This window comes from Balaenoptera acutorostrata, chromosome 2, assembly GCF_949987535.1.
Source record: "Balaenoptera acutorostrata chromosome 2, mBalAcu1.1, whole genome shotgun sequence".
Lineage (NCBI taxonomy): Eukaryota > Metazoa > Chordata > Mammalia > Artiodactyla > Balaenopteridae > Balaenoptera > Balaenoptera acutorostrata.
The window spans coordinates 159,116,907-159,143,709 of NC_080065.1; the positions used below are offsets into that span (position 1 = coordinate 159,116,907).

General features: G+C 38.1%; 1 protein-coding gene across 2 annotated transcripts; it reads left to right on the forward strand.

Moving 5' to 3' along the window:
- The first annotated feature begins 243 nt into the window (after nt 1-243).
- Nucleotides 244-21,842, forward strand: C2H5orf47 (chromosome 2 C5orf47 homolog). Of its 2 annotated transcripts, none has more exons than XM_057541238.1 (5): nt 244-538; nt 12,708-12,793; nt 14,559-14,658; nt 16,127-16,165; nt 19,003-19,100. In XM_057541238.1, exons 1-4 carry the CDS (start codon nt 247-249, stop codon nt 16,144-16,146), a joined length of 498 nt encoding a protein of 165 aa, XP_057397221.1. In that variant the 5' UTR covers nt 244-246; the 3' UTR covers nt 16,147-16,165; nt 19,003-19,100. The 2 variants fall into 2 exon arrangements, with proteins under 2 accessions (XP_057397221.1, XP_057397220.1); XM_057541237.1 differs by lacking the exon at nt 19,003-19,100 and adding an exon at nt 21,760-21,842 and having other exon boundaries at nt 247-538.
- The last annotated feature ends 4,961 nt before the right edge of the window (nt 21,843-26,803 follow it).

Below are 26,803 nucleotides of genomic sequence, written 5' to 3' on the forward strand. Positions count from 1 at the left end.
CCTCATCCCTCATCTCTCCCCAACCCACCTTCCGCCCCCCACGCCCCCAGGGGTCCTGCTCCACAGCTCGCCCCTCACCCCCTACACAGTGCACAGTGGTCCAGCCCCTCAGCTCTACCCGTCCCCCCTTCACACACACAGTGGTCTGGCCCCCAGGCCCCCCCCTCCTCCGCGCGTCGTCCGCCCCCAGTCGCGCTGGGCTGGCCACTGAGGGCACCGCGCGGCGGTTGCGCTTAGAAGGCAGCGATGGTGGCGGCGGGCCGGGAGCAGAGGCGGGACCGGGTGCGCTTCGTCTACGTGGCTCGCTTCGGCTCGCACCAGTGCGGCGCCGTCCTTCAGCTGGGCGGCCGCCGGGCTCAGGGTCCGTGTAGCCCCGGGCTCGGGGCCGGCCGCAGCCGGGAGGAGCCGCGGGCGGCTGTGCCGGGGGCCGCGGGCGGCGGGGAGCTGTGCCCCGGCTCCCCGCCCAGGGCCCCCGCGGCCTCCTCTCCGGCGCGGGCGTCGAGCTCGCGGAGCCGGCCTCGGCAGGAGGCACAAGCAGGTGGCGCGAAGGGCCTGGCGGGCGGGGATTCGGGAGGGGGCCCCCGGCCTGTGGAGGGTGCCGACTGGTCAGCCCGCCTTTCCGTCCTCCTCGGCAGCCGTCCTGCCTGAGGTCCGAGTCTCAGGGCGGTCGGCTTCTCAGCTCGCGGCCTCCCTGTCAGCTTCCGGTCAGCCTCCCTCCCGGTGGGCCGCTCCGGGCTCGTAGTGTCGCTCAGCGGCCGCCGCGCCCAGCCCCCGCCTGGCCGCGGGCAGTGGGCGGCCCTCCTGTCCGTCCGGGGGCCTGAGAGACAAGCCCGACCTGCGCTTCGGTGTTGCCCCGAGAGGGCGCTGAAGTGCAAGCGAAGGTCATTTGAGTTCAGCCCGAGATCCGAATCGGAGAGGGGAGGCTCTTGGACGGAGCCACTGAAGTCCCTCAGAATGATGGGGGCCTTGGCGTGTGTGTCCATATTCCTTTCAGGACTCATTGAATTTATAAGTTAGCCTGAGGAGAACCGACATCTTTAATGATGTCACTTCCTCTTTGAAAAGAGGGGGGAGGATGTCTTTCCATTTTCACTCTACTTTTGTGTCTTTCAGGAATGTTTTATATTTAAAATTTTTCCTTCTATCGGTTTTTCATGTATCTTGTTAAATTTATTCCTAGGTATTTGATCTTCTCTGTGTTGTAAATGGGGTTTCCTCTTCCGTAATGTCCTCCAGATGTTCATTGTTTGTGTATATAAAGCCTCTTGATTAAAACAAACAAACAAACAAACCCAACAACTTTCAGGAGATTTGACAAAGTTATACACCTGGTAATACACCACCAGAATCAGGATCTAGAACATTTCCATCACCTGGAAAAGTCCTACCTCTTTTTGAGGGCCCATCCCTCTACCTATGCTTAAAAAAAAAAAAAAAAAAGTTTATTGAGACGTAATTTACAATCCGCTCAGTTTACCCATTTAAAACGGGCAATTCAATGTTTTTTTTACAGTGTTGTGCAACCATCATCAAAATCAATTTAGAACATTTTTATTACCCCCTCAAACAAACCCTGTACCCATTAGCGACTAGTCAGTCACCATGCCCCCTCACTGCCCCCAACCCCAGCCCTAAACAAGCACTAAACTACTTTCTGTCGCCATAGATTTGCCTATCCTGGACAATAGGCAAATTTGGAAAATACCAAATTTGCAAATTTGCAAATTTCTGGATTTGCCTATTCTGCCTATTTCATATAAATGGAATCACACAATATTGGCGCTTTTGTGACTGGCTTCTTTCACTTAGCCTGTTGATTTTTGTACGTTAATTTTTGATCCTAGTACTTCACTGAATTCATTTATTATTTGAGTTAGTTTTGTCATTAATGCTCATGATTTTCCAGGTATACTATCATATTATTTGTAAATAGAGATAATTTTATTTCTTTTTAACCCATTTTTATGCCTGCAAATTGATTTTTTTTTTTTTTTTTTTTTGTCTAATTGCACTGGTTAATACCATGAATAGAATGTTGAATAATAGTGGAGATAGTGAGCATTCTTGCCTTGTTCCTGATCTTAGGGGAAATCCCTCTAGTATTTCCCCATTAAATAAGGTATTGGCTTTAAGACTAAGGGGGTGTATGTTTAAAACATTAAAATGTATTCTTCAATTTTAATTTTATTCAATGCTTTTACTAAGAATGGGTGTTGAATTTTGTCAAAGGCTTTCCTAAATCTATGGAGATAATATTTTTTCCTTAGATTTATTAACATGGTGTATGATACAAATGGATTTCCTAAGACTGAACCAACTTTGCATTCCTGAAATAAATCCCACTTGGTTATGATGTACTTTTTTCTTAATATAATGTTAGACTCTCTTTGCTAATAATTTGTTTAGGATTTTTGCATTGGAATTTGAGACAGGGTAGTTTTTCTTTCTTTGTACTTCATCTGGTTTAGGTATCAGGTTATACTTAGTTCATAAAAGGAATTAGGAACTTTTCCTTCCTTTTCAGTGCTCTGGAATAATTTATAGAACATTGAGACTGTCTGGTGTTTGAAGATTTGGTAGAATTCTTCTGTGAAACCATCTAGGTCTAGTGCTTTTTGTGGGATACTTCCTTAATAACTTTTTCTGTATCTTCTATGGAAATTGGTCTCTTTACACTTTCCAACTCTAATGGGTCAATTTTGGTAATCTGTATTTTCCTAGGAAATTATCCATTTCATCTAGGTTTCCAAATTTATTTGCATAGAGGTCTGCAAAGTAGTGTCTTATGATTTTTCAAAATTCCTTGTGTTTCAATGGTTATTTCCCCCTTTTCATTTTTTTTTTTTTTTGATGTATGTGCTTTCTTCCTTGTCCTTGATCAGGTTCACCAGTGTTTTGTTAATTTTTTTAAAAACACAGGATTTTGATTTGTTAATTAGGTATTTTGTTTTTCTAGTCTCTTCCTCAATAATAAAGGTAAATAATAAAAGATAAAACTTCATTATTTCCTTATGTGTACTTTCTTTTGGTTTACTTTGTTCTTTCTGTGCTTTTATTTTGAGCAAGAAATTTAATTAATTTTTTTCTTCCTTTTTATTGATAAATGTGTTTACTGCAATGAGTTTTCTTCTAACCACTACTTTAAATCCCATTGATTCTAATATATAGTGGTTTTATTGTCACTATTTAAAAATATATTTTTTTGTAATTTAAGTTTGTATTATCACTTTCACTCTAGAGTTGCTTGATAGATTTAATTTTTCAAAAATTTCCAGGACTTTTTCTTTTTTTTTTTCCTAGTAAACTCTAGTTTTATTGCATGTGATCAGAGTGTTGTTTGTAATGTCTCCACTTTATGGATGTTACTGATGTTTTCTTTGTGACCTAATTTATGAGCTTTCCTTTTGGTTCTTTTTCTCCTCCATAAGCCAAGAGATTGGAAGACTGTCCCTTTAAGTTGTTTTTATCCCTTTAAATCATACTTGCCCCTTTAACCAAATCAGTCCCATTAAAGTGCACGTTTTTGGTGTCTGGCCCTTTAAATCGTACATTGAAATTATTTCCTGTAGTCTGTGCTGTGATCTGCCTGGTTATCTTCTAGTATTTTCAGAGTTAGGGTGGATTTCATCTTGCTGTTGGTTGCTCCAGCTCTCCCGAAGCCACCTTTTCTAGAGTCCCTCCTTTCTCTTCCTTGCTGGCCACAAAGCCCTGCTTAGGGTGAGGTTGGAGCAAATGGGATCATAGTGCCACGATGTAATGACTTTTCTCATTGTACTTACATTTATTTTGCATTTTCAGCATTCTCTGTCTTCAAGTAATGCTGAGGGTGTGGTTTTATGTAGAATTTTTGTAATGTAAAGTTGTTTGGGGAGAAATTTTGGGAAGTTGATTACTATACCCTGCTTCTCCCCACCCCGACCCCGTCACATGGTCTAGAGCTACCCAGAAGTTCTGCCTTGAAAGGTTTTGAACAAGAGAAGTAATAGGGTCAGATTTACTTAGTTCATGCTGTATAGGGGAGATCGCATTGGAGGCAGGCAAGACTGAAGCTCAAGTTGAAAAATACATAAATATTTTTTTTGGTATCCTTTCAGAACTTACTTAATTTTACTTTGATAATTTAACTTACTTAAACTTACTTTGATAATTTGGAAGTATAAAACTGTACTCTGTGTAACTTGATTGACTCCTGAGAATAAGCTTTTCAGAGATCCTTCATCAGGGGCACTATTTTAGACTTCATGCTCCTCCAAAGGTCCCATTGCTAAAAGGCACTCAGGTTTTTTTGACCCCTGTGCTGGTGATTAAAAAATTTAGGGGTAGTATAACACACTTTAGCACTAGGTTTCCAGCTCCTTTGAATAATAAAGACAGTTAAAAGATTTACTCTGGGAATTGGAGAGAGTATGGTGGTGGTGGTGGTGAGCTCTTCACCTTTAAAGGGGGGAGAGCAGGAAGTGAGGAAAGAATAAAATGGAACTGGTATTGCATTAGCACCAACAGATCAAAGAGACAAATAATAGTCCAGCACTAAGATAGTGGATTGGAAATGAAGAACATTGAAAAACAGATGAAGAAGCTCATGGGGGAAGGGAAAGGATGCATGAATTAGTGCTGGAGATCCCCACATAAGTCAGGTAGAAATAACAGGACGGCAAAGAGCGTAGATTGTGAAACCAGCTTTCTGCTCTTGTAACTGGTTTGTGCTGACCTAGAATGGCTTTCCTCTAGTTGGCTTCTCTTCTGGGAAACAAAAAATAATGCAGTTTGTTTTGAAGTTTGGTCTTGAAATTTTGGAATTTTTTGCCATTCCTTTGTGGCAGGGGTGACATGATCAGAGCTGGAGGGAGGATAACGAGGAGGGAGTGGGACTGGGAGAGATTGGAGGCCAGAGACCAGTTTTGAGGCAGTAATAAAGTGGAAAGATAGAAGGCCTGAAGTAAGACAGTGGCAATGGAGGCAGAATGGACAGGATTGATGACTGGCTGGAAGAGGGAGAAGGATGGGTTGAGGCCAAGTCTGAAGTTTATGTGCTGGGCAGCTGGGTGGATGATGGAGCCATTAACTTTGGTGACCACTCTGCTGTGCTTGTGGAACCAAGAACAGAGTCAAGGGAAGGAGGTCCTGAGGTAGACTTACATTTCAATCAAGCCAGAAAGTGCTTAAGTGCTTAATGATTTTACTCATTAAGTAAAATGAGTAAAACCACTAAGTGCTTAATGATTTTACTCATTCTTGGATGTATTTAGTATTAACATTAAGTGGACATTCATTGCATGCTTTTGTCTGGCTCTCTGTTGGAAACAAAGGTGAATTATTTATCCATTCAGTAACATTTATTTAACACCTACCATACTGTAGACACTAGGTCAGGTGCTAGTGACACAGATAGATCAGACAAATATTTTATTCTCAAGGGACTTATACATGAATAATGTGAATAATGGAAGTATAAGCTAGTAGGCATCAGTGCTGTAAGAGAGACAATTTAGAAGGGCTTTGGTAGTTCAGGAAAAGGGAGACATAGAAGGAAGAAATCAAGGTAATGAATGGAGAAATTGCTAGTGGGACAGTGGATATTATCAAGAGCATTGGCTTTGAAGTCAGAAAGTCATAATCTTGGCTTTCTCATTTACTAGCAGTGTAATATTGGCCAAGTTAGTTAACTATTCTGATGTGCAGTTTCCCTTTCTGTAAGATGCGGATAATAGTTCCTACCTTAATGAGTTACTGTGAAGATTAAATGAAGTAATGCATGCAGAATGCCTAGCACAGTGTTTGGTGTAGAGTTGGTGCCCAGTATATGTTGGCACACTCAGCAGAAATGGCTTAAGGGAAGAGGAGGTGATCAGCCCAGTGTCTAGCGCATAGTGCATACACTAAATATTTATTGAATGAATGAAAAATTAGTTTTGGACCACATTGTGGAATGCCTCGGGGACTCTAATTTTATAGTCACTGCAGATTTTTGAATGGTGGAGTCGAGTTATCAGAGATACAGACACTTCTGGAAGATAAGCTTTTAAGCCGTTTGTGGGATGTCTTATAGTTTAGAAATCCAGGGGCAACCAAGTCAGGTAACTCTTCTAATGTTTCAAATAAGACTAATATATCAAGCTGGTTCCCTGTTCTCACAGAACTTGAGAGACATCCCCATAATTTATATATAGTAGAGGATGATGAATGCTGTTGTGGAGGTACAAATAAATGCTTTGGAGGTGGTGAATAATTTGGGGATGAAGGAATCAAGGAAGGCTTCATGGTGGTGGAAGTAGCTCCATGAGATTTACACATGTTCCTGAGATAGGAGGGGATTACAGGTAGGAAAAACATGTTAGTGAAGCACTGAGTATGGATCAAGGATGGATAGTGATTTGGGAAGAAGAAGTATATTTTGACTGGGTCAGAGTGTGTGGAAAGAGGAGGAGAGACAGATTTGAAGCATAAGCTGGGACAAAAATCTATGGTATACACTGGAGCCATAGCCTCAGTAAAGTACACAAAATAAGTGGAAGAAATAATTTTGCCTTTTTTCTTTTTCCCATCTGCTATACTCCTTGACATATTTTATATTCCCAACTAATACAGAGAGACGTGATGGCTCCTATCTTGACCTCAAGGAGTATATGTCTAGGTTATGTAAGACTAACAAACAGAAAACATTTGGAGGTGATGCAGGTATAGTATTCCAAAGGTTGTAGGTACTTAGAGGGAAGGATACATATGGGTATATGAAGAGCAGAGTTTCCCAAACTTAAATTATTTTCCTATGTTATATCTGCACATCATCTGCACTATCATTTACTTAATGTATTTATTTAAATAGGTGCATTTTTTCCTTCCAACTAATTTTCTTTTTAGAACACTTTACATCATTACCTCAGTGGAAAACATGTATCATTTTCCACAAATAGAAATTAATTAAAAACAATCTAATAAAGGTAAAGCAATATTATTAAATTCTAGCCAAATAGGTTGTCTGCTGGAGGTTGCTGCAGTCATAAAGAGAAATTAGCAAGTCTTAGAAAAGTCTTAATGACACACTAGTTCCAAACTCAGACTTTCTCCTAGCTGTAATCAGAAGATTGAAAAAGAATTTGAAAGGGAATGAGTTTCTCACCATGCGAGTTAATATTCTTTAGTGCTATGTCTGTGCCCCACTCAGAATCAGTGGCATGTTTCTCACAAATTGGGACATGCCATTTTATTTATTTTTAAAAAATTTTTAATTTTTTTATCATCTCTATTGGAGTATAATTCCTTTACAACGGTGTGTTAGTTTCTGCTTTATAACAAAGTGAATCAGTTATACATATACACATATCCCCATATCTCTTCCCTCTTGTATCTCCCTCCCTCACACCCTCCCTATCCCACCCCTCTAGGTGGTCACAAAGCACCGAGCTGATCTTACTGTGCTACGCGGCTGCTTCCCACTAGCTATCTATTTTATGTTTGGTAGTGTATATATGTCCATGCCACTCTCTCACTTTGTCCCAGCTTACCCTTCCCCCTCCCCATATCCTCAAGTCCATTCTCTAGTAGGTCTGCGTCTTTATTCCCGTCTTGCCCCTAGGTTATTCGTGACCTTTTTTTGTTTTTGTTTTTTAGATTCCATATATATGTGTTAGCATATGGTATTTGTTTTTCTCTTTCTGACTTACTTCACTCTGTATGACAGACTCTAGGTCCATCCATCTCACTACAAATAACTCAATTTCGTTTCTTTTTATGGCTGAGTAATATTCCATTGTATATATGTGCCACATCTTCTTTATCCATTCATCCGATGATGGACACTTAGGCTGCTCCCATGTCCTGGCTATTGTAAATAGAGCTGCAATGAACATTTTGGTACATGACTCTTTTTGAATTATGGTTTTCTCAGGGTATATGCCCAGTAGGGAGATTGCTGGGTCGTATGGTAGTTCTATTTTTAGTTTTTTAAGGAACCTCCATACTGTTCTCCAGAGTGGCTGTATCAATTTACATTCCCACCAACAGTGCAAGAGGGTTCCCTTTTCTCCACACCCTCTCCAGCATTTATTGTTTGTAGGTTTTTTGATGATGGCCATTCTGACTGGTGTGAGATATCTCATTGTAGTTTTGATTTGCATTTCTCTAATGATTAAAGATGTTGAGCATTCTTTAATGTGTTTGTTGGTAATCTGTATATCTTCTTTGGAGAAATGTCTATTTAGGTCTTCTGCCCATTGTTGGATTGGGTTGTTTGTTTTTTTGATATTGAGCTGCATGAGCTGCTTGTAAATTTTGGAGATTAATCCTTTGTCAGTTGCTTCATTTGCACATATTTTCTCCCATTCTGAGGGTTGTCTTTTCATCTTGTTTATGGTTTCCTTTGCTGTGCAAAAGCTTTTAAGTTTCATTAGGTCCCATTTGTTTATTTTTGTTTTTATTTCCATTTCTCTAGGAGGTGGATCAAAAAAGATCTTGCTGTGATTTATGTCATAGAGTGTTCTGCCTATGTTTTCCTCTAAGAGTTTGATAGTGTCTGGCCTTAACATTTAGGTCTTTAATCCATTTTGAGTTTATTTTTGTGTATGGCATTAGGGAGTGTTCTAATTTCATTCGTTTACATGTAGCTGTCCAGTTTTCCCAGCACCACTTATTGAAGAGGCTGTCTTTTCTCCATTGTATATTCTTGCCTCCTTTATCAAAGATAAGGTGACCATATGTGTGTTGGTTTATCTCTGGGCTTTCTACCCTGTTCCATTGATCTATATTTCTGCTTTTGTGCCAGTACCATACTGTCTTGATTACTGTAGCTTTGTAGTATAGTCTGAAGTCAGGGAGCCTGATTCCTCCAGCTCCGTTTTTCTTTCTCAAGATTGCTTTGGCTATTCGGGGTCTTTTGTGTTTCCATACAAATTGTGAAATTTTTTGTTCTAGTTCTGTGAAAAATGCCAGTGGTAGTTTGACAGGGGTTGCGTTGAATCTGTAGATTGCTTTGGGTAGTAGAGTCATTTTCACAATGTTGATTCTTCCAATCCAAAAACATGGTATATCTCTCCATCTGTTTGTATCATCTTTAATTTCTTTCATCAGTGTCTTATAATTTTCTGCATACAGGTCTTTTGTCTCCTTAGGTAGGTTTATTCCTAGATATTTTATTCTTTTTGTTGCAATGGTAAATGGGAGTGTTTTCTTAATTTCACTTTCAGATCTTTCATTGTTAGTGTATAGGAATGCAAGAGATTTCTGTGCATTAATTTTGTATCCTGCTACTTTACCAAATTCACTGATTAGCTCTAGTAGTTTTCTGGTAGCATCTTTAGGATTCTCTATGTATAGTATCATGTCATCTGCAAATAGTGATAGCTTTACTTCTTCTTTTCTGATTTGTGTTCCTTTTATTTCTTTTTCTTCTCTGATTGCTGTGGCTAACACTTCCAAAACTATGTTGAATAACAGTGGTGAGAGTGGGCAACCTTGTCTTGTTCCTGATCTTAGTGGAAATGGTTTCAGTTTTTCACCATTGAGAATGATGTTGGCTGAGGGTTTGTCGTATATGGCCTTTATTATGTTGAGGTAAGTTCCCTCTGTGCCTACTTTCTGCAGGGCTTTTATCATAAATGGGTGTTGAATTTTGTCGAAAGCTTTCTCTGCATCTATTGAGATGATAATATGGTTTTTCTCCTTCAATTTGTTAATGTGTATCACGTTGACTGATTTGCGTATATTGAAGAATCCTTGCATTTCTGGGATAAACCCCAGTTGATCATGGTGTATGATCCTTTTAATGTGCTGTTGGATTCTGTTTGCTAGTATTTTGTGGAGGATTTTTGCATCTATGTTCATCAGTGATATTGGCCTGTAGTTTTCTTTCTTTGTGACATCTTTGTCTGGTTTTGGTATCAGGGTGATGGTGGCCTCGTAGAATGAGTTTGGGAGTGTTCCTCCCTCTGCTATATTTTGGAAGAGTTTGAGAAGGATAGGTGTTAGCTCTTCTCTAAATGTTTGATAGAATTCACCTGTGAAGCCATGTGGTCCTTGGCTTTTGTTTGTTGGAAGATTTTTAATCACAGTTTCAATTTCAGTGCTTGTGATTGGTCTGTTCATATTTTCTGTTTCTTCCTGGTTCAGTCTCAGAAGGTTGTGCATTTCTAAGAATTTGTCCATTTCTTCCAGGTTGTCCATTTTATTGGCATATAGCTGCTTGTAGTAATCTCTCATGATCCTTTGTAGTTTTGCAGTGTCAGTTGTTACTTCTCCTTTTTCATTTCTAATTCTATTGATTTGAGTCTTCTCCTTTTTTTTCTTGATGAGTCTGGCTAATGGTTTATCAATTTAGTTTATCTTCTCAAAGAACCAGCTTTTAGTTTTATTGATCTTTGCTATCATTTCCTTCATTTCTTTTTCATTTATTTCTGATCTGATCTTTATGATTTCTTTCCTTCTGCTAATTTGGGGTTTTTTTGTTCTTCTTTCTCTAATTGCTTTAGGTGTAAGGTTAGGTTGTTTATTTGAGATGTTTCTTATTTCTTAAGGTAGGATTGTACTGCTATAAGCTTCCCTCTTAGAACTGCTTTTGCTGCATCCCATAGGTTTTGGGTCGTCGTGTTTTCATTGACATTTGTTTCTAGGTATTTTTTGATTTCCTCTTTGATTTCTTCAGTGATCTCTTGGTTATTAAGTAGTGTATGATTTAGCCTCCATGTGTTTGTATTTTTTACAGATTTTTTCCTGTAACTGATATCTAGTCTCATAGCATTGTGGTCGGGAAAGATACTTGATACGATTTCAGTTTTCTTAAATTTACCAAGGCTTGATTTGTGACCCAAGATATGATCTATCCTGGAGAATGTTCCATGAGCACTTGAGAAGAAAGTGTATTCTGTTGTTTTTGGATGGAATGTCCTATAAATATCAATTAAGTCCATCTTGTTTAATGTATCATTTAAAACTTGTGTTTCCTTATTTATTTTCATTTTGGATGATCTGTCCATTGGTGAAAGTGGGGTGTTAAAGTCCCCTACTATGATTGTGTTACTGTCGATTTCCCCTTTTATGGCTGTTAGTATTTGCCTTATGTATTGAGGTGCTCCTATGTTGGGTGCATAAATATTTACAATGTTATATCTTCTTCTTGGATTGATCCCTTGATCATTATGTAGTGTCCTTCTTTGTCTCTTGTAATAGTCTTTGTTTTAAAGTCTATTTTGTCTGATACGAGAATTGCTACTCCAACTTTCTTTTGATTTCCATTTTCATGGAATATCTTTTTCCATCCCCTCACTTTCAGTCTGTATGTGTCCCTAGGTCTGCTGTGGGTCTCTTGTAGACAGCATATATATGGGTCTTGTTTTTGTATCCATTCAGCCAGTCTGTGTCTTTTGGTGGGAGCATTTAATCCATTTACATTTAAAGTAGTTATTGATATGTATGTTCCTATTACCATTTTCTTAATTGTTTTGGGTTTGTTATTGTAGGTCTATTCCTTCTCTTGTGTTTCCTGCCTAGAGAAGTTCCTTTAGCATTTGTTGTAAAGCTGGTTTGGTGGTGCTGAATTCTCTTAGCTTTTGCTTGTCTGTAAAGATTTTAATTTCTCCATCAAATCTGAATGAGATCCTTGCTGGGTAGAGTAATCTTGGTTGTAGCTTTTTCTGCTTCATCACTTTAAATAGGGACATGCCGTTTTAGAACATACTCTATTTCACTCAGCAAACAGCATATTTACTGTGTATCTAATTTATACAGTACTGGACCTCTAATGAAGAATAGAACATATTCCTCAAGTAAACAATGTGATAATTCCTGTGATAACTGAGCATAGGGTGCTTTGTGAAATCAGAGAAGGCCCTTCACCCCTGGAAAGCTAAATATTAGAGGAGTAGAAGAAAGCCAGGTATAGAGTGGTGGTAGGGCAGGAATGAGGTGGGGAAGGGTTGGGGTACGTATGGAGTGTTAGAGACGAAAGGAGACCAAATATAAAGGCTTTCAGGGAACACATGCTCATTGTTGTACGGGTTTGTCTTTGGACACACAATCCCTTAGGTTTTCTTCTCACAGTTAATATTTGGGAAGGCAGCATGGTTTAGTGAGTAGAGTCAGGAAGCTTATCACTCTGACAAACCTTTATTAGTACCTACTCTGTGTCTGGTAGCATAGATAGAAAGATGAATAAGGCACACAGTGACACTGCCCCTCCAGGAGGTCACAGCCTAGTGGAAGAAACAGTATAAACACATGCTATAAAAGTGTGCTGAGTTCTGTGAACAAAGTGTCCCTGGAACCTGTTCCTGGAACCAGTGCTGTTTGTGGGGCTGTGGGTGATTGAGGGAAGGCTGTAGAGAGGAGGTGATGTGTGGGCTGAGTCTTGAAGAGCAGGTAGACATTTGCCTGGCAGGTGTGTAGCATGTGCAAAGACTGGGAGGGGTAAAGAACAAGATCTGTTGCTGACCTTTTGGGGGCTCACCTTTCAAATCAGAAAAGGGAGATCTCCTAGGCACCGCCAAGGTAGTTTATCCTTAGTTTTCTTGTTTTATTTTTTTCCAATATAGTATTAGCTAATTGGTAAACTGGTATTATCTAGTGATCTGAAATATACCAACAAGTGTAAAAATCCCCAAAGAGAGCTCAAGAGACATTTATAATTGTCAATTCTCAGGATAGTGAATCCTTTAAAGTCTGTGCTGACCTTGATATTTTACCTTGTGGCTCTTTTTTTTTTTTTTTTTTTTAATTAGGTTTGACCCAGAAGAATTTAGCTAAAAAGTTTGACTTCCCCATACCTTTGAATGAAGCTTCCAAAATAATGAAGAAAAAGAAAAATGTATATTATTGTAAAGGGGAATGAGTGATATTTTGAATTTTAGATTAACCTGTCTAAATACAAACGTGTGAAGATACTCAAGACATTAAAAATAGTGCCATCTTTTGAAAAATTTAATTTACTGAGATGAGAAAATAGAATTAATTTAGCAGTAATGAAACTAGGTTTGGAAATATTTATTAACCATAAAGAATAGTCCTTCCAGTGTTTGAAGATATAAAACACATTTTAATCAAAATGTAGCTGACTGTGAGCTTTTTCAAAGCATGAAAATATATGTTCCATAGAATATAACAAACTCAGATAGTGTTACATAAGAAAATCATGGATTTCACAGAAAAGAAAAAGGTATCTATATTGGTGTCACATTGCTCTTTTAAAGGCAAGGGGTGTACAAGTTTCTAGCAGGAAAGCTGACAAGCATGAAACTTTATGCTGAACCATTTTCATGTCTGGCTGTCCAAATGTCATGGTAACTTTGAGTGTTTTAAACATATTCAAGGGATTTCCCTGGTGGCTCAGTGGCTAAGAATCCGCCTGCAATGCAGGGGACACGGGTTCCAGCCCTGGTCCAGGAAGATCCCACATGCCGCGGAGCAACTAAGCCCGTGCGTCACAACTACTGAGCCTGCGCTCTAGAGCCCGCGAGCCACAGCTACTGAAGCCCGTGTGCCTAGAGCCCATGCTTTGCAACAAGAGAAGCCACCGCAATGAGAAGCCTGCGCACCGCAACAAAGAGTAGCCCCCACTCGCGGCAATTAGAGAAAGACCGCGCGCAGCAATGAAGACCCAACTCAGCCAAAAATAAATAAATAAATAAAATTAATTAAACATATTCAAGATCAGTTACTCTACTAATCTTTGTTTACCACTATATATTTTACACTTCCGTTTAAAGAAATTGTTAGTTGATAATGACACATAAAATTATATTATTTCTGAGCTTTGAGTTTGATTTCTAATACATGTATAGTATAAAATAGCATTCAAAGTGACTAATCCTTGCAGCAAGTGTATTTTGAGTGAGCATTTAATCTTCCCACTATACTAAGAAATTTTTCTTCTAAGAGCCAATTCCTCTTGGGCAATAGCCAATATTTACCTGTAACTACTTTGTGCCAGACACTGGGGTAAGTGCTTTACCTATATTTTTCATTAATTCTAATAATCCAATATTTGAAGTTATTCCTAGATGAGATTAAAACACTTGCCCAATGTCAAGCAACTGGTTAAGTGGTGAAGCCAGAATTTGAGCCTAGATCTATCTGTTTGCTTCTATAGTCTCCATTCTTCCTATTCTAGTATATTCATGTTCTCTAGTAAGTTTGCTTTGGTATGTCCTAGGAGAAATGTTTAATTATTAACTAGAATAAAATACATTAAGAATCATATCATTGTCCAGTGGTTTAGACATAGACATAGGAATAGAAATTCACTATTTTTACTACTTTTCAAAACAAAATTGAGTATGTTGAAACCATAGGACTTACTAGATATTGCCTTTGAAAGACATTGCCTTCGTCCAGGACAGTTAATTTAAATACTGCAGAGAGGAAATGCTAGGAAGTTGGGAAAAGATATCAGAGAATTCACTGAATATGGGAAAACAATCATGTTTAATTTTTAGATCTCTAAGTATAATATTGCTTTATAATGATAATATCAAACTGGCATGCAACACAGTTGGCTTACTCCCAATTGCCTACATCACAATATAGTCCAGATTCTCTGCCCAGTGTTCCTTAACTGTGCTTACCTTTTTAAGGTTTCAGTATGGAATGGAGTGTACAAAGTCATTTCTAAAATGCTTGAAGAAAATGAAAAATACAGACTTAGGCTGAAATGCCAACAATTACCTAGTGAAAGTAAGTTAACACAATTTTCATTGTATTAAAGAGAACTGGCTTCTCTAATAGTTTAGTTACCTTTGGATTTCATTAGACCAGTAGTTTTCCGAATTGTCACATTCAATGTATAGAGCTATAGAAAAAAGGCTACCGTATTATCACTGTTCATTGTAATGAAAAGTCAAAGCGTTGTAAAGCATTAAGTGTAGAGTAGACCACAGGTGTATGTGTGAGTGGAAGAGTGCAGAAGGTGAATGTTTACTGGAACTGACTGAGCCAAGGGAACACGCTTGTCTATTAAATTTGAATTTTAATGCCAACTTTTGTTTTAAATGCCAAATTTTTAATACAGATTACAAAACTCATCCATATTGATGAAGAAAAACATTTTAATTGTATTATAAAAGTATAAATTCTGTTTTGCTTCATACAGTCACTTCCTTTTCATGATGCTTCAGTCCAATTTAATGCATTTAGCAAAATCTGCCCTTGAGTTATGGCCTTGATGTCATTATTTCATTCCTGGAAAACAATTCGTAAATTAAACCATGTTTTAAGCTGCATCAGTGAGTTGATATTGTGGCCAGAGCAAAATTAGATGTGATCTAGTATTTTATTAAAGTAATTGGAAGTTCTGGATTCTCAAACAATTAAGTTGGATAAAATTTATTAACATGAATTGCTAAATCATAAGGCATTTTCTTTACTTTACATGCATGTCCTAATACATATATTACCATGCTGAATGCTTCTATAAGTTTTTAGTACAGTCACTCAAGGACAACTTTTATTTTGACAGTCAGTAAATCTGCAGAATTTGATTTTGTGAAGAATATTTTTGTAAGATAATTAAAACAATGCCATTTTGTAAGCAGTGTAACACTGGAAACTCATTACTGTTATTGTAATATTGCATCCATAATAGCATAAATTGTTTGCAATAATGGCATATGAACTAATGTTCACATTAGTGATACTCTTTTATTTTTCTTATCCAATTAAGAAGGAGAATGAGGCAGAGGGCATTAAGAGGAAAAAAGTTGTCAGTGGTTTCTTAGGTGACAAAGATGTTTGAACAGGCAGAGAAATGTGCAAAAACCCTGGACATTGTTCTGAGTGTTAATCCAGATCCAATTACTCTAATAAACATACTAGATCACATCTAATTTTGCTCTGGCCATTACCTTGAACTTGTCGGGTTCTTTTGTGCCTCAGCAATAGGCCTTCTATTAAATATCAGGTGATCTTGTAAGGATTATTTAGCAATTTAAAATAATGTGCTGTGTTTTCCAGAAATAGCCTCTTATAAATGAAAGGTATCCTTGTAATTCATTATTTTTATTACAATTTTAAAACTGATTATAGAAACTAATAATTATATTTTAAAAATGTACTATAATTCTTGTTCCTTATTATATATTTATTAATGGGAAAGCCAATGCCAGAGACCAACTTGAATTTTCTTTATATTTTATGTTGTTCCTAGATTCAAATTACACAAGATGAATCTTCTTGTCATCTTCTGGTAAGAATCCACTTAGATAACAATTAAAAGGTACAGACTTTTTCCTTCCCCTTTACATCCTACCATCTCCAACCTTTAGTGTATACCCATTGCTAATTCTAGCCTGTTGAAATATTTGTTGAAATTTAATAAGCTTCATTTGGACCTCATATTCACAATGCTATTGAAACTACTCTCTCTATGGTCCAAGCTTTGTGTTTTTTCTTTTTCATATCTCTGCTTAGTTCTCTTTTCTTTTTGAACATGCTGCCACATTTAATATTGTTTTACTACTACTTGTTCAAATTTTTCTTCTTATTATCCTGAAGACTATGTCATGGTTCTCTTTCTACCTTTCTGACCATATTTTCTATGTATTTTTTATTTGTCCCTTTTGCTACCATCTAATAACAAATGCTTCCCTAGGAGTAATTGTTGGTCCTGCTGTCTCTTTACATATTTATTCTGAGATAACTCACCCATTTTATAACTTCAGTTACTCTTTCTGGGTGTATGACCCTTAAATCTCTATCCTACTTCTGACCTCTGGTCATGTGCCTCTGAATTTCTTTAGGCTGTTCTACAGTTACTTTTAAATGCCACATGGTTTAAACTGAGCATGTCATCCCCCCACTTTTTTTTTTTCAATTGTGCCCTGATTTACTCATCATCTGGGCTCATTCAATTCTTAGGAATAGGTTACACCCAGTTTGGTGGGGTTTGGAAAGTAGTAGAAAAGGTAAGTAAGATGGGCTTTGGAAAAGAGAAATTAGACTTTTATAAGTGGGAATGTGGGGGAAGGGAGTATACTTTAAGACATGGACATGAGAAAATTCATGGAGTCACAGAAAATGTTTAGGAATATACAGCTTGATTAAAACTTGTTTAAGGTAGTCATAGTGAAGAAAGGTATACAATGTACTGAGACCGTATTTCAAATGGTCTCACATGGATACTTGGCCAAGGATATGTACTCAGTTTAGTAGGCAATGAAGAAACATGGAACATTTTCTTAACCCTTTATTCCAAATGATTTCAAATGTACATAAAAATCACAAGAAGAATACAAAGACCTCCAGAATACCCGTTACCTGGGTTCACCGATTTTTACATCTTGCCACTCTGCTTTATCATTATCCTACTCCCTCTCTCTCTTTCTCTGTGTGTTATGTGTATCAAGTATTGCCCCTTAATACTTTAGTGTGTATATCCTAAGAACCAGGATATCTTTTTTATAACTACACTACAGTTATCAAATTCAGGAAATTTAACATTGGTATAAAACTTTTATGTAATCTATAGTTTATATTCCTGTTTTTTCTTGTGCCAATAATGTCTTTAATGGGATTTATTTCCTGATAGCAGGTCTGGTCCAGTGTCATGTATCATATTTAATTGTCATGTCTCTTTAGTCTTCTTTAATCTGTAACAGTTCTTCAACCTTTCTTTGTCTTTTATGACATTGACATTTTTGAAGAATGCAGGCCAATTATTTTTCAGACTATCCCTCTGGACTTGCTGATACCTCCCATGATTTGATTCATATTTTGCATTTTTGGCTGGAACATTATATAAGTAATGTTACTTCCTTCTCAGAACATCATGTCTGGAGTCATGTGATTTTCATTTATCCCTTATTGAGGATGTTAACTTTGATCTATTGGTTAAGATGTCCATTTCTCCACTGTATATAGTTACTATTTTTCCTTTTGTAATTAATAAGTATTTTATGGAAAGATAATTAGAAACTACACAAATATCTTTTATATCATCAGTATAGAACATTTTAAAGCAGTGGGTTGATCAGATCTGCATTTTAGAAAGAATCCAGTGTCATTTTATAAAAAGGTTTGGAATAGAGGCAAGACAAGAGGTGAACAAGAAAATCTAGGGATTGCAACAGCAGTCCAAGGGAAAAGTGAAATGCACTTAATGAGAGTGGAGAGGATACAAATGACTAGATATAGGGCAATATGAGAGATGATACTAAGGTTTGAGAATGAGCAGATAAGAAATAAGGAAGTCAAGAGAAAGAACTGGTTTTGTGAAGCTACTGAGTTTTATTTTGGCACGTACAATTTTAGACAATAGGTATTCAGCTGAAAATTGTAAGCAATTGGAAGTGTCATATCAGATCCAGTGTGATATCTATACTGCTTAAAGGTCATATGTAGTTCTAGCAGTAGATGCAGATGAAACCTCAATGCGGGGGTGGAGGGAGAGGAGAGGACTGAGAACAGAATGTCAGGCAACGTCTAGGATGAAGAGGAAGTCTCAGTCCCTCGAAGAGGGATTCTAGGGGCTTAATTAGGAGTAATGAGAGAAATGATTGTGGGTTTGGGGGGATACAAATGAAGCTTGTGGGAGATCAAGGGATCAACAGTTTAAAGGAGGACAGTGAACTTGTTCAGTGAGAGTATAGGGGTACAAAAAAGTAGGGGTATAGAAGTATATGTATATCAGCTGGGAACATTTTAGGAGTTCCGGCACTTAGAAGTAAAGTAGAAGTTCCAAGTGATGACAGTGACCATCTAAGCAATGACTTTGCTTGTGAGTGGCTGAAGCGGCCTGGAGGTGAAGGCCTGTGATATAGTCTTTCTTGTGGCACAGTTCTTGTAATTGGGGCTGTTGAAGTCACCAAGGGTATTGGCAGGAGTTGGAGTGGAGAAGAAAATATGAGTTACACACTGAGTCCATCAGAAGCTTTTTATGGTCAACTAGAGAAAGTAAAAATCAAAACAGTAAAGGCAGAGTGGCTAACTGTTGCTTTGCAGTTTTAGAAATGTTAAAATTTTTCAGTGACTACTGATTATGACATTTTGTATTGACAAGATTCAATTTTGTCATCTTTTATTTAGGGTTAACCTATTTTTGGATCTGTTTACCAAAGAAGATTATGAAGAGTTTAAAGATGGAACTTTAAATTGAATCATAATTATATGTTAATTTTGATGTGTTTTGTTGGAACTTTAATAGTTGAATAGAAAAAACTATGTTCTTTATCAATTAGTAGTGTTTCTTTGCAAATTAATAAAAATTTTAGTTAAATATTGTTATTATATGCTTACAAGTGTTATTTTTAGAATGAATACTTATTCCATACTCATTCAAATTAATATTTTACATAAAATTTAAATTAGCATATCAGTATAATTGCATGCATTTAAAATTGCCAACTTTTCCCTTTTATTAATGAGTCTGCATCCACTGCTTTATTCATCCCTTCATATAGATTTAATTGTTTTAAGTTAAATTTGGATTCATTTAAATTATTTTTGGCTTCCTCACTTTTTCTAAATTTCTCAATTATGATAAAGACCTACCATTTACATAGCAACAATTATTTTGGGTGTTTAATAGTTATTTAAGCCATCTTTTTATCCTAGGGAAAGTTAGTAAATTTATGCAGTCTATATTATAATGTGGAGTATTTTAGGGAAATTTCTGGATAAAGATCAGAGGAGACATTCTCCTTTCCAGGCCTTTAATTAGATACATTATTTTTATATCAGTAAATGCGAGATTCAGAACTCTGAAAATAATTTAGAAGTGTTTTTCAGTGAAGTTCCTTTATTTTCTCCTCAATATTAGCAGTAATCATCTAGTACCTCCATAAGTTCTTCTGCTTTTTGCTGATGCAGTCTCTCTCCCTAAATTGTATCAAAGGCTGGAACTGAAAGTGTGGGAGGGAGGAGACAAAAGGTTTTCCCTTAATCAAGCTCCACGTGCACTCCTTGCTTCTTTCCTTGAGGTAAAGGTCCTCCTTTTTTATCCAGGATGATAACAGTGACATCCATTATTTTTGAGGGTACTGAGAAGGTGAGCCTCCTCGTTTCTCTTACAATGGCATTACAGAGTGGCAATAATACAGAATTCTCATGAAATGGTACAAGATGTAAGGATTGTAAAATAATTCATAATTTTGTTTCTTCTTCTAGTTATAAGTTAACTACTTCATGAGCCTAGAACAGAATAGGGTTTGTGGTAACATGTTCTTGTGACTGTTTACCAAATCCATCTGTTTCCAGTTGAAGGACACATTGCCTGAGTGAATGGGCCCTGCTTGCCATGCAGTGTCCAAAGGTCCCCTGGCAGCGAGGGTCATGCAACTTCTTTGGAATGCACTGGGCAAATTTTCAGGCTGCTAAATTCTTGGGTAAAGCTTCAAAGTTTAGCTTATACAATTTAAATCATTGTAAAATGAGACATTTACTTGTTTACACTGCAATTTATGCTGCATAAAGTGTTGTGATGAACATGAATGAGGATGTTAGGTTCGCTTCAATGTAAGTTTATATTTATGTGAGTTATAGTACTTGACATAGTGAAGTAGTCTGTTTTAATTTATCAAGTGTGTCAATATTTATTAGATTTTAAAAATGAGTCTAATGCTGGATACAAGCTTTGTCTCACTGTTCTAGAACTGTGGAGTAATGAAGACTCTTACTAAAATGAATGTTCTAGATGTTTCCTCTAAATCTTTAAATTTTCATTTAATAATTTCTGGTAAATATATTAAATCTCTGTTCTGTTAAATAGGATATAATAAATATAACAAAGCTTTTCTTTGCTGACACATCACTGAATATCACCTATGATGTTGTGATTTATTTTTGGTCTGTAATTCCAGAAGGGGTTAATGATGCCTACATTAAATGACCTCACACTACTCTGAGGTCCTGCCTTCTCTTCATCTCCAGCGCAGAGTATCTTTTGTCTGGTCTCCAGGAGTAGGCGCACTCACTTGCCAAATGTATACCTGACTCTTCCTTTCTTCTGCTTAGACCAAAGGCATTTTATTTTCGCCCAATAGTCTAGTATTTGCAACTTCTGTTTTGGAGTCTGCAGTGAGTGTTTCATGCTTAACTGTGCAGGGTGGGGAGGAAAGATATTTTAGTGGTTCAAATTAAGCATTTGGGTGAGTACAGAATAGAGGAGAAACATGTCAGTACTTCAAAGTGTTATTCAGCCATTTATTCCAGTCATCTGGAAGATTATAGGTGAGCTTTGGAATTATTAGGAAAAACGAATGGGATCTTTTAGCAAAGGAGCTAACTAATATTCAACATATTTTCCCATCTAGTATAAGCTGAAGAAAGGTTAAAATTTGGGGAAAGTTTTGGGTAACCTAGGAGTCTTTGAGAGTCGGCTTATAATACAATGATGAGAGACCAGTCTTGAATTTGGGAGCCAGCCCTGTGGGAGTGGAGGTGGAAACACACTAGTACATCATTAATTAAAGGGAGAATGCTTGGCTGGGAAGTGGTATGCCACTGGAGTAGCATCACAAGTTCCTAAGTCAGGGACCATATATCTATGGCAGCTATGTAAATACGCTTCTCAGATTTCCTACCACGGGGGACATAATTGACTGATGGCCCACCTGTACTGCATTGTGCATTGACTATTACATTTGTATGAGGCCCTGCTTCCCAACTAGTTGCTCATAGCCACTGATTAAGCATGGCAGGGATATTAAGGCAGATACATTTCTGTGAGATGAGCCTCAAAGACTCCCCATTTGCTTTGCTGAAACTTTCTTAGAACCACAGCCGAGAGAGAGAGTCTAAGACTTTTCCTACCCAACCATCTTTCCTTCTCTCTCTCCCCTGCAGAGATCAGTCCTTCGTCATGCTGGGATGGCTCTCCTAGGCTCCCCTGGCTCTGTCTCTTTTCCCTCACAGACGTTTCTCCAGTAAGTACTTGCACATCTAATTCCACCTTGGCATCTGTTTCTGAGAGGACTCAAATTAATGCAAGTGATGTCAGGAGTGGTCTGATAAAGTAAGCAGCAAGATGGGGCACTGGGATGGTGTATTCACCATCCGGATGGCAACAAGACGCTTTTTGAGTGGTATGTGCAATGTGGATAGTCCCTGGCACACGGTGGTGGTCCTAATCTTAAAGATCTCAACTGAGGTCACTTGGAAAAACTTCACAGTGGAGTGGAATATCTTTACAGGTATGATGATCCAAGCATTTGAAAGATATGGGGCAAGTAATGCCTTCAAACATAGTTTAGTTGTCTGGTTACAGCTATGTTGTATTAACACTCTACAGAGAGGATAGTAAGAAACTGTATGCCCATTAACAAGCAGTTAAAGAATAAATGTGAGGACCAGAGTGTGTCTCTGGTAGTTTATTGAAAGGTCTTCATCTGTTGCAGTGGAAGAGCGGACCTTGTTAAGTGGCAGTTAGAGGGTCTAAGAGCTAAAGTTGAAGAGCTCCAGAGATGAATAAATGATCAGTTAAGGCAGGTCTGCTATGACAAAGTCAAGGCACAGGTTGGGGAAATCTGAGGCCCTGGAATGTGTAATGGCACTATCTGGATAGATTTCCCTGAAGGTGTTGGCTCTGCAGGTTCCCCTGAACCCTAGGAATTTGCAAGGTAGTCCACCCTTCCCCTGTGCTGGAAGGTGTTGCAGAAGCCCCTCCCCTTCAAGGCAATAGGTGCCCTCCTCAGGAGCTGCCCTTATCGCCTCTCCTAGCTACTAGGCCATAACTAAGGTTAAATCCTAGGGTAACCCAACTGGAAAAGTGCTAGGCCAGATAAGGCAGGAAAGAGATTATACACAGAAAGAACTCTTAAGAATTAGCTAGCATGCAGTGTCATGAGAAAGGAGCATACCCCAGAGATTGGATTTTGAGGTGCTTGATCAAAGGGGCTGAAACGTAAGACTATAGATAATAAAGAATTCATAGACATGGAGGAACTTTCTTGGGATACATGGGAAAAGGGGAATACTCAGGATTCTTGGACACAGGTTCTGAGTTTACTTGGATATCTGGAGCCCCAAAGCATCTTCAAGGCACTCCAATTAGAGTGGGGGCATCTTGGGACCAGGTGATAAATGGAATCCTGGTTAAAGTCTGGCTCACAGTGGGCCCACTGGATCTACAAACTACTCAGTGGTCATTTCCATAGTCCCCAGGAATATACCTGGTATATAACTGGTAGTTGGAGTAATTTCCACATTGGATACTTGTCATTTGGGGTAAGGGTTCTCATAGTGGGGAAGGACAGGTGGAAATGTCTGAAACTTCCCCCTTTTCCCAACCAAGATATTAAATTAAAAAAAACAAGATCACATTCTGTGGGATGAGGGGAGAGTGGCAGAGATTAGCACCACCATTAAAGATCTAAAGGATGCAAGGATGGTGATTCCTATCATACCTCTGTTAAATATACCACTCTTATCCCTGAGGAAACTAGATGGATCCCGGAGAATGATCGTAGACTACAGCAGACTTTACCAGTAGCCCTGTTTGCAGCTTCTGTGCTAGACAAATATCATTGGTAGAGCAGGAACATGATGTGTAGCCACTGATGTGGCAAATGCAATCTTTTCCATCCCAATCAGAGGTCAGAGACAGTTGCATTCACGCAGGGAAGATAGTGTTCATTTAGTTTTGCCTTAGGGCTATGTTAAGTCTCCTGCCTTTCATCATAGTGTATTCCAAAGAGATCTGGCCTGCTTGGTCATCCCACAGAACATCACAGTGATCCATTACATTAATAATGCTGATCAGGTAAGTCAAACAAGAGATGGCTAGTACTCTGAAAGCCTCGATAATGCACATGTGCTCCAGAGGGTGTGAGAGATAAACTGCAAAGTTTCAAAGACCTGCTTGAATTTTTAGTGAAATTTTAGGATTCCAATGAAGAAAACTTCAGTGATGTTTTTAGGGTCCAGTGGTCAGGAATATGCCAGGATATCCCCTCCAAAGTAAAAAAAAAAAAAAAAAAAAAAAAAAGCATGCATCCTGATTCCCTTACCACAGAAATTGAAGCACATGCATGGTGGACATCTCTGATTCTAGAAAAGAATACATTTCTCACCTAGGAATATTGAACTGGTCCATTTATTAGGTGACATAGAAGGTTGCCACCTTTGAGTGGGACCCAGTGCAGGAAAGAGATCTGCAATAGGTCCAGGCTGTGGTGTAAGCAGTCCTGCTGCCTGGCATAAGATTTGGAAGACCCTATGGTGTTGGAGATATCAGTAGTGGGAAAAGATGTAGTGTGAAGCTTATGAGAAGCTTAACACAGTCTCCATAATAGAATTATAAATCATAGTAGAATTATAAATTTATGTCTACATCAAGAAATAAAATGCCTTTTGAAAAACAGCTCCAACATGTTTTGGGGCTCTGGTAGAGACAGATTGCTTGGTCATGAGGTACCAAGTGACTGTGAATCTGAAACTTCACTTTATGAAAAGAATTCTGTTGAACCCATCTAGTCAAGAAATTGGAGTACCTGCAGCAGACTATCATAAAATGGAAATAGCACATCTGGGAAGGAAGATTAAGCAGGACTAGAGAACACAAATAAGCCACATGAACAGGTAGATCACCTGCATCATTTGTACTAGCTACCCTCACCCTGCTTGCACTTATGGGCAGTCTCATACAACCAGTTGAAAGAGCAGGAAAAGTCTGAGCTCTGGTTTTTGGATGGATTGGCTTGATCATGGATGCAAGCCAATATATATGGTGGCAGCATGACAGTCATGTTCCAGAGTGGCCCTGAAAGATACTGGAAAGGGAAAAGAGCAGAGTTGAAAGCAGCACACCTGATCATCCACTTATTATAGAAGTGACTCACAGTGAGAATCTATATGAATTCCTGGGCTGTAAGCAAGGGCCTGGCCCTCTGATCTGGGGCCTCTTAGGAAAGACTGGAAGATTGGAGACAAGAAGGTCTGGGATAGAGGCTTATGGTTAGACATATGGGAAGGGGCACAAAGTATGAAGATTTTTGTATTACATACTAACACTCACCAGAAAGCATCCATTCTGTGTGTTTGTTGCTTCACAGCAAATTATCCACAAATTTAGTGGCTTAAAAAGACACACATTTATTATCTCACAATTTCTATGAACCAGGAATACAGGCACAGCTATACTGAATGCTCCACTTCATGGTCTCTCTCAAGGCTGCAAAGTATCAGCTCAGCATGTGTGGTCTTATCTGAAGGCTCAACTGGAGAAAGACCTACTTCCAAGTTCACTCATTGGTTATTGACAGCATTTGTTTCCTAGCTGTTAGCTTATGGCCACCCTCAGTTCTTTGCCATGTGGGCCTCTTCAAAATAGTGAAAGTATTGCCATCACTTTTATCAAGTTATATTAGTTTGAAGCAAGTCACTATGTTTCTTCTGTATTCAAGGGGAAGCAATTACATGAGGATGTGAATACCAAACGTGGAGATCATTAGTGACCACCTTAGAAGTGTACCTACCACAGCTTTTTATTTATTAACTCTTAAGAAGATTTAGTGGTCTCTTTAGGGTTTTCAATATACATCTTAAATTATTCAGCCTACCTTCAAATAATCTTTTAGAGCAATTAAAAATAATGAAAATGTGAAGTATATATTTACACTCATGCCATTTCTAGTGATTTTCATTTATTTATCTTTATTCAAATTTCTGTCTGCTTTCATCCTGACTGAAGAACTTCCTTTAACACTTCTTGTAGTGCATGTCTGATGGTAATGATTACTCTTATTTTTTGTTTTTCTGAAAAAATTCTTTATTTTGTTTTCATTTTTGGAGAATATTTTCCCTGTTTAGAACTCTGGGCTAACTTTTCTTTTTAAGCATTTTATGGATGACACTCCATTACTTTCTAGATTGCATAGTTTCTGATGAGAAATCTGCTGTTTTTCTGTCTTTGTTCCTTTGTGTGTAAAGTTTCTTTTATCTCTGGCTGCCATCAAGAGTTTCCTTCTATTTTTGGTTTTCAGTGGTTTGAATATGATGTGTCTAGGTTGTGGTAGTTTGTTTTTTCTCTTTATCCTTCTTGGTGTCCTCTTTTTGGATATTTCTTTTGGTGTTACTACTTTTGGGCAACTCTGGCCATTATCTCTTCAATATTTCTTCCATTCCATTCTTTCTTTCTTCTTTTGATATCCAAATTATACATATTAGACATTTGATATTGTCTCACAGCTTGTGGATGCTCTGTTCTATTTTTTTTTCATTCTTTTGTATCTTTGTTTTTCAGTTTGGGCAATTTCTATTGATTTATTTTCACGTTCATTGATTCTTTCCACCACTGTGTCAAGTCTGCTGATGAGCCTTCAGAAGGCATTCTTCATCTCTGTTACTAGCATTACATTACATTACTAGCATTACAAATTTTTAATTCCAGCATTTTTTTATTCCTAGCATTTCCACTTGAAAATGGAAATAAAAACTTGAAGTTTTTATTTTTCTGATGAAATTCCTTATCTGGCCAATGCATATTGGCAATCTTTTCCACTAGAGACTTTGTTATATTTATCAGACTTATTTTAAATTCCCTGTCTGTTAACTCCAACATCAACATCACATATGAATCTTTTTTTTGGCTTGCTTTGTGTGTTGAATTTTTGTCCTTGCTTCCTCATGTGTCTCTTAATTTTTGGATACATCATCAGTACTTAATTCTTTTGCTTTTAGGGGAGATAGGGAAGAAAGATCTGAACAGGATTTTGTGCCTTTCTTTCAGTGCTGCTATTTTCCTATCCAAGTTCTACACTATAAGGGAGGCTGTCTGGGGTCTCTGTTCTGTCTGAGGTCTTTCTTGTGAGCACCTGGGAAGATATGTGCAGAAGACTTGTGAATAGGTGAAAATTCTCATGTCTGTGGTTCCAGGGGATTTATTCTATAC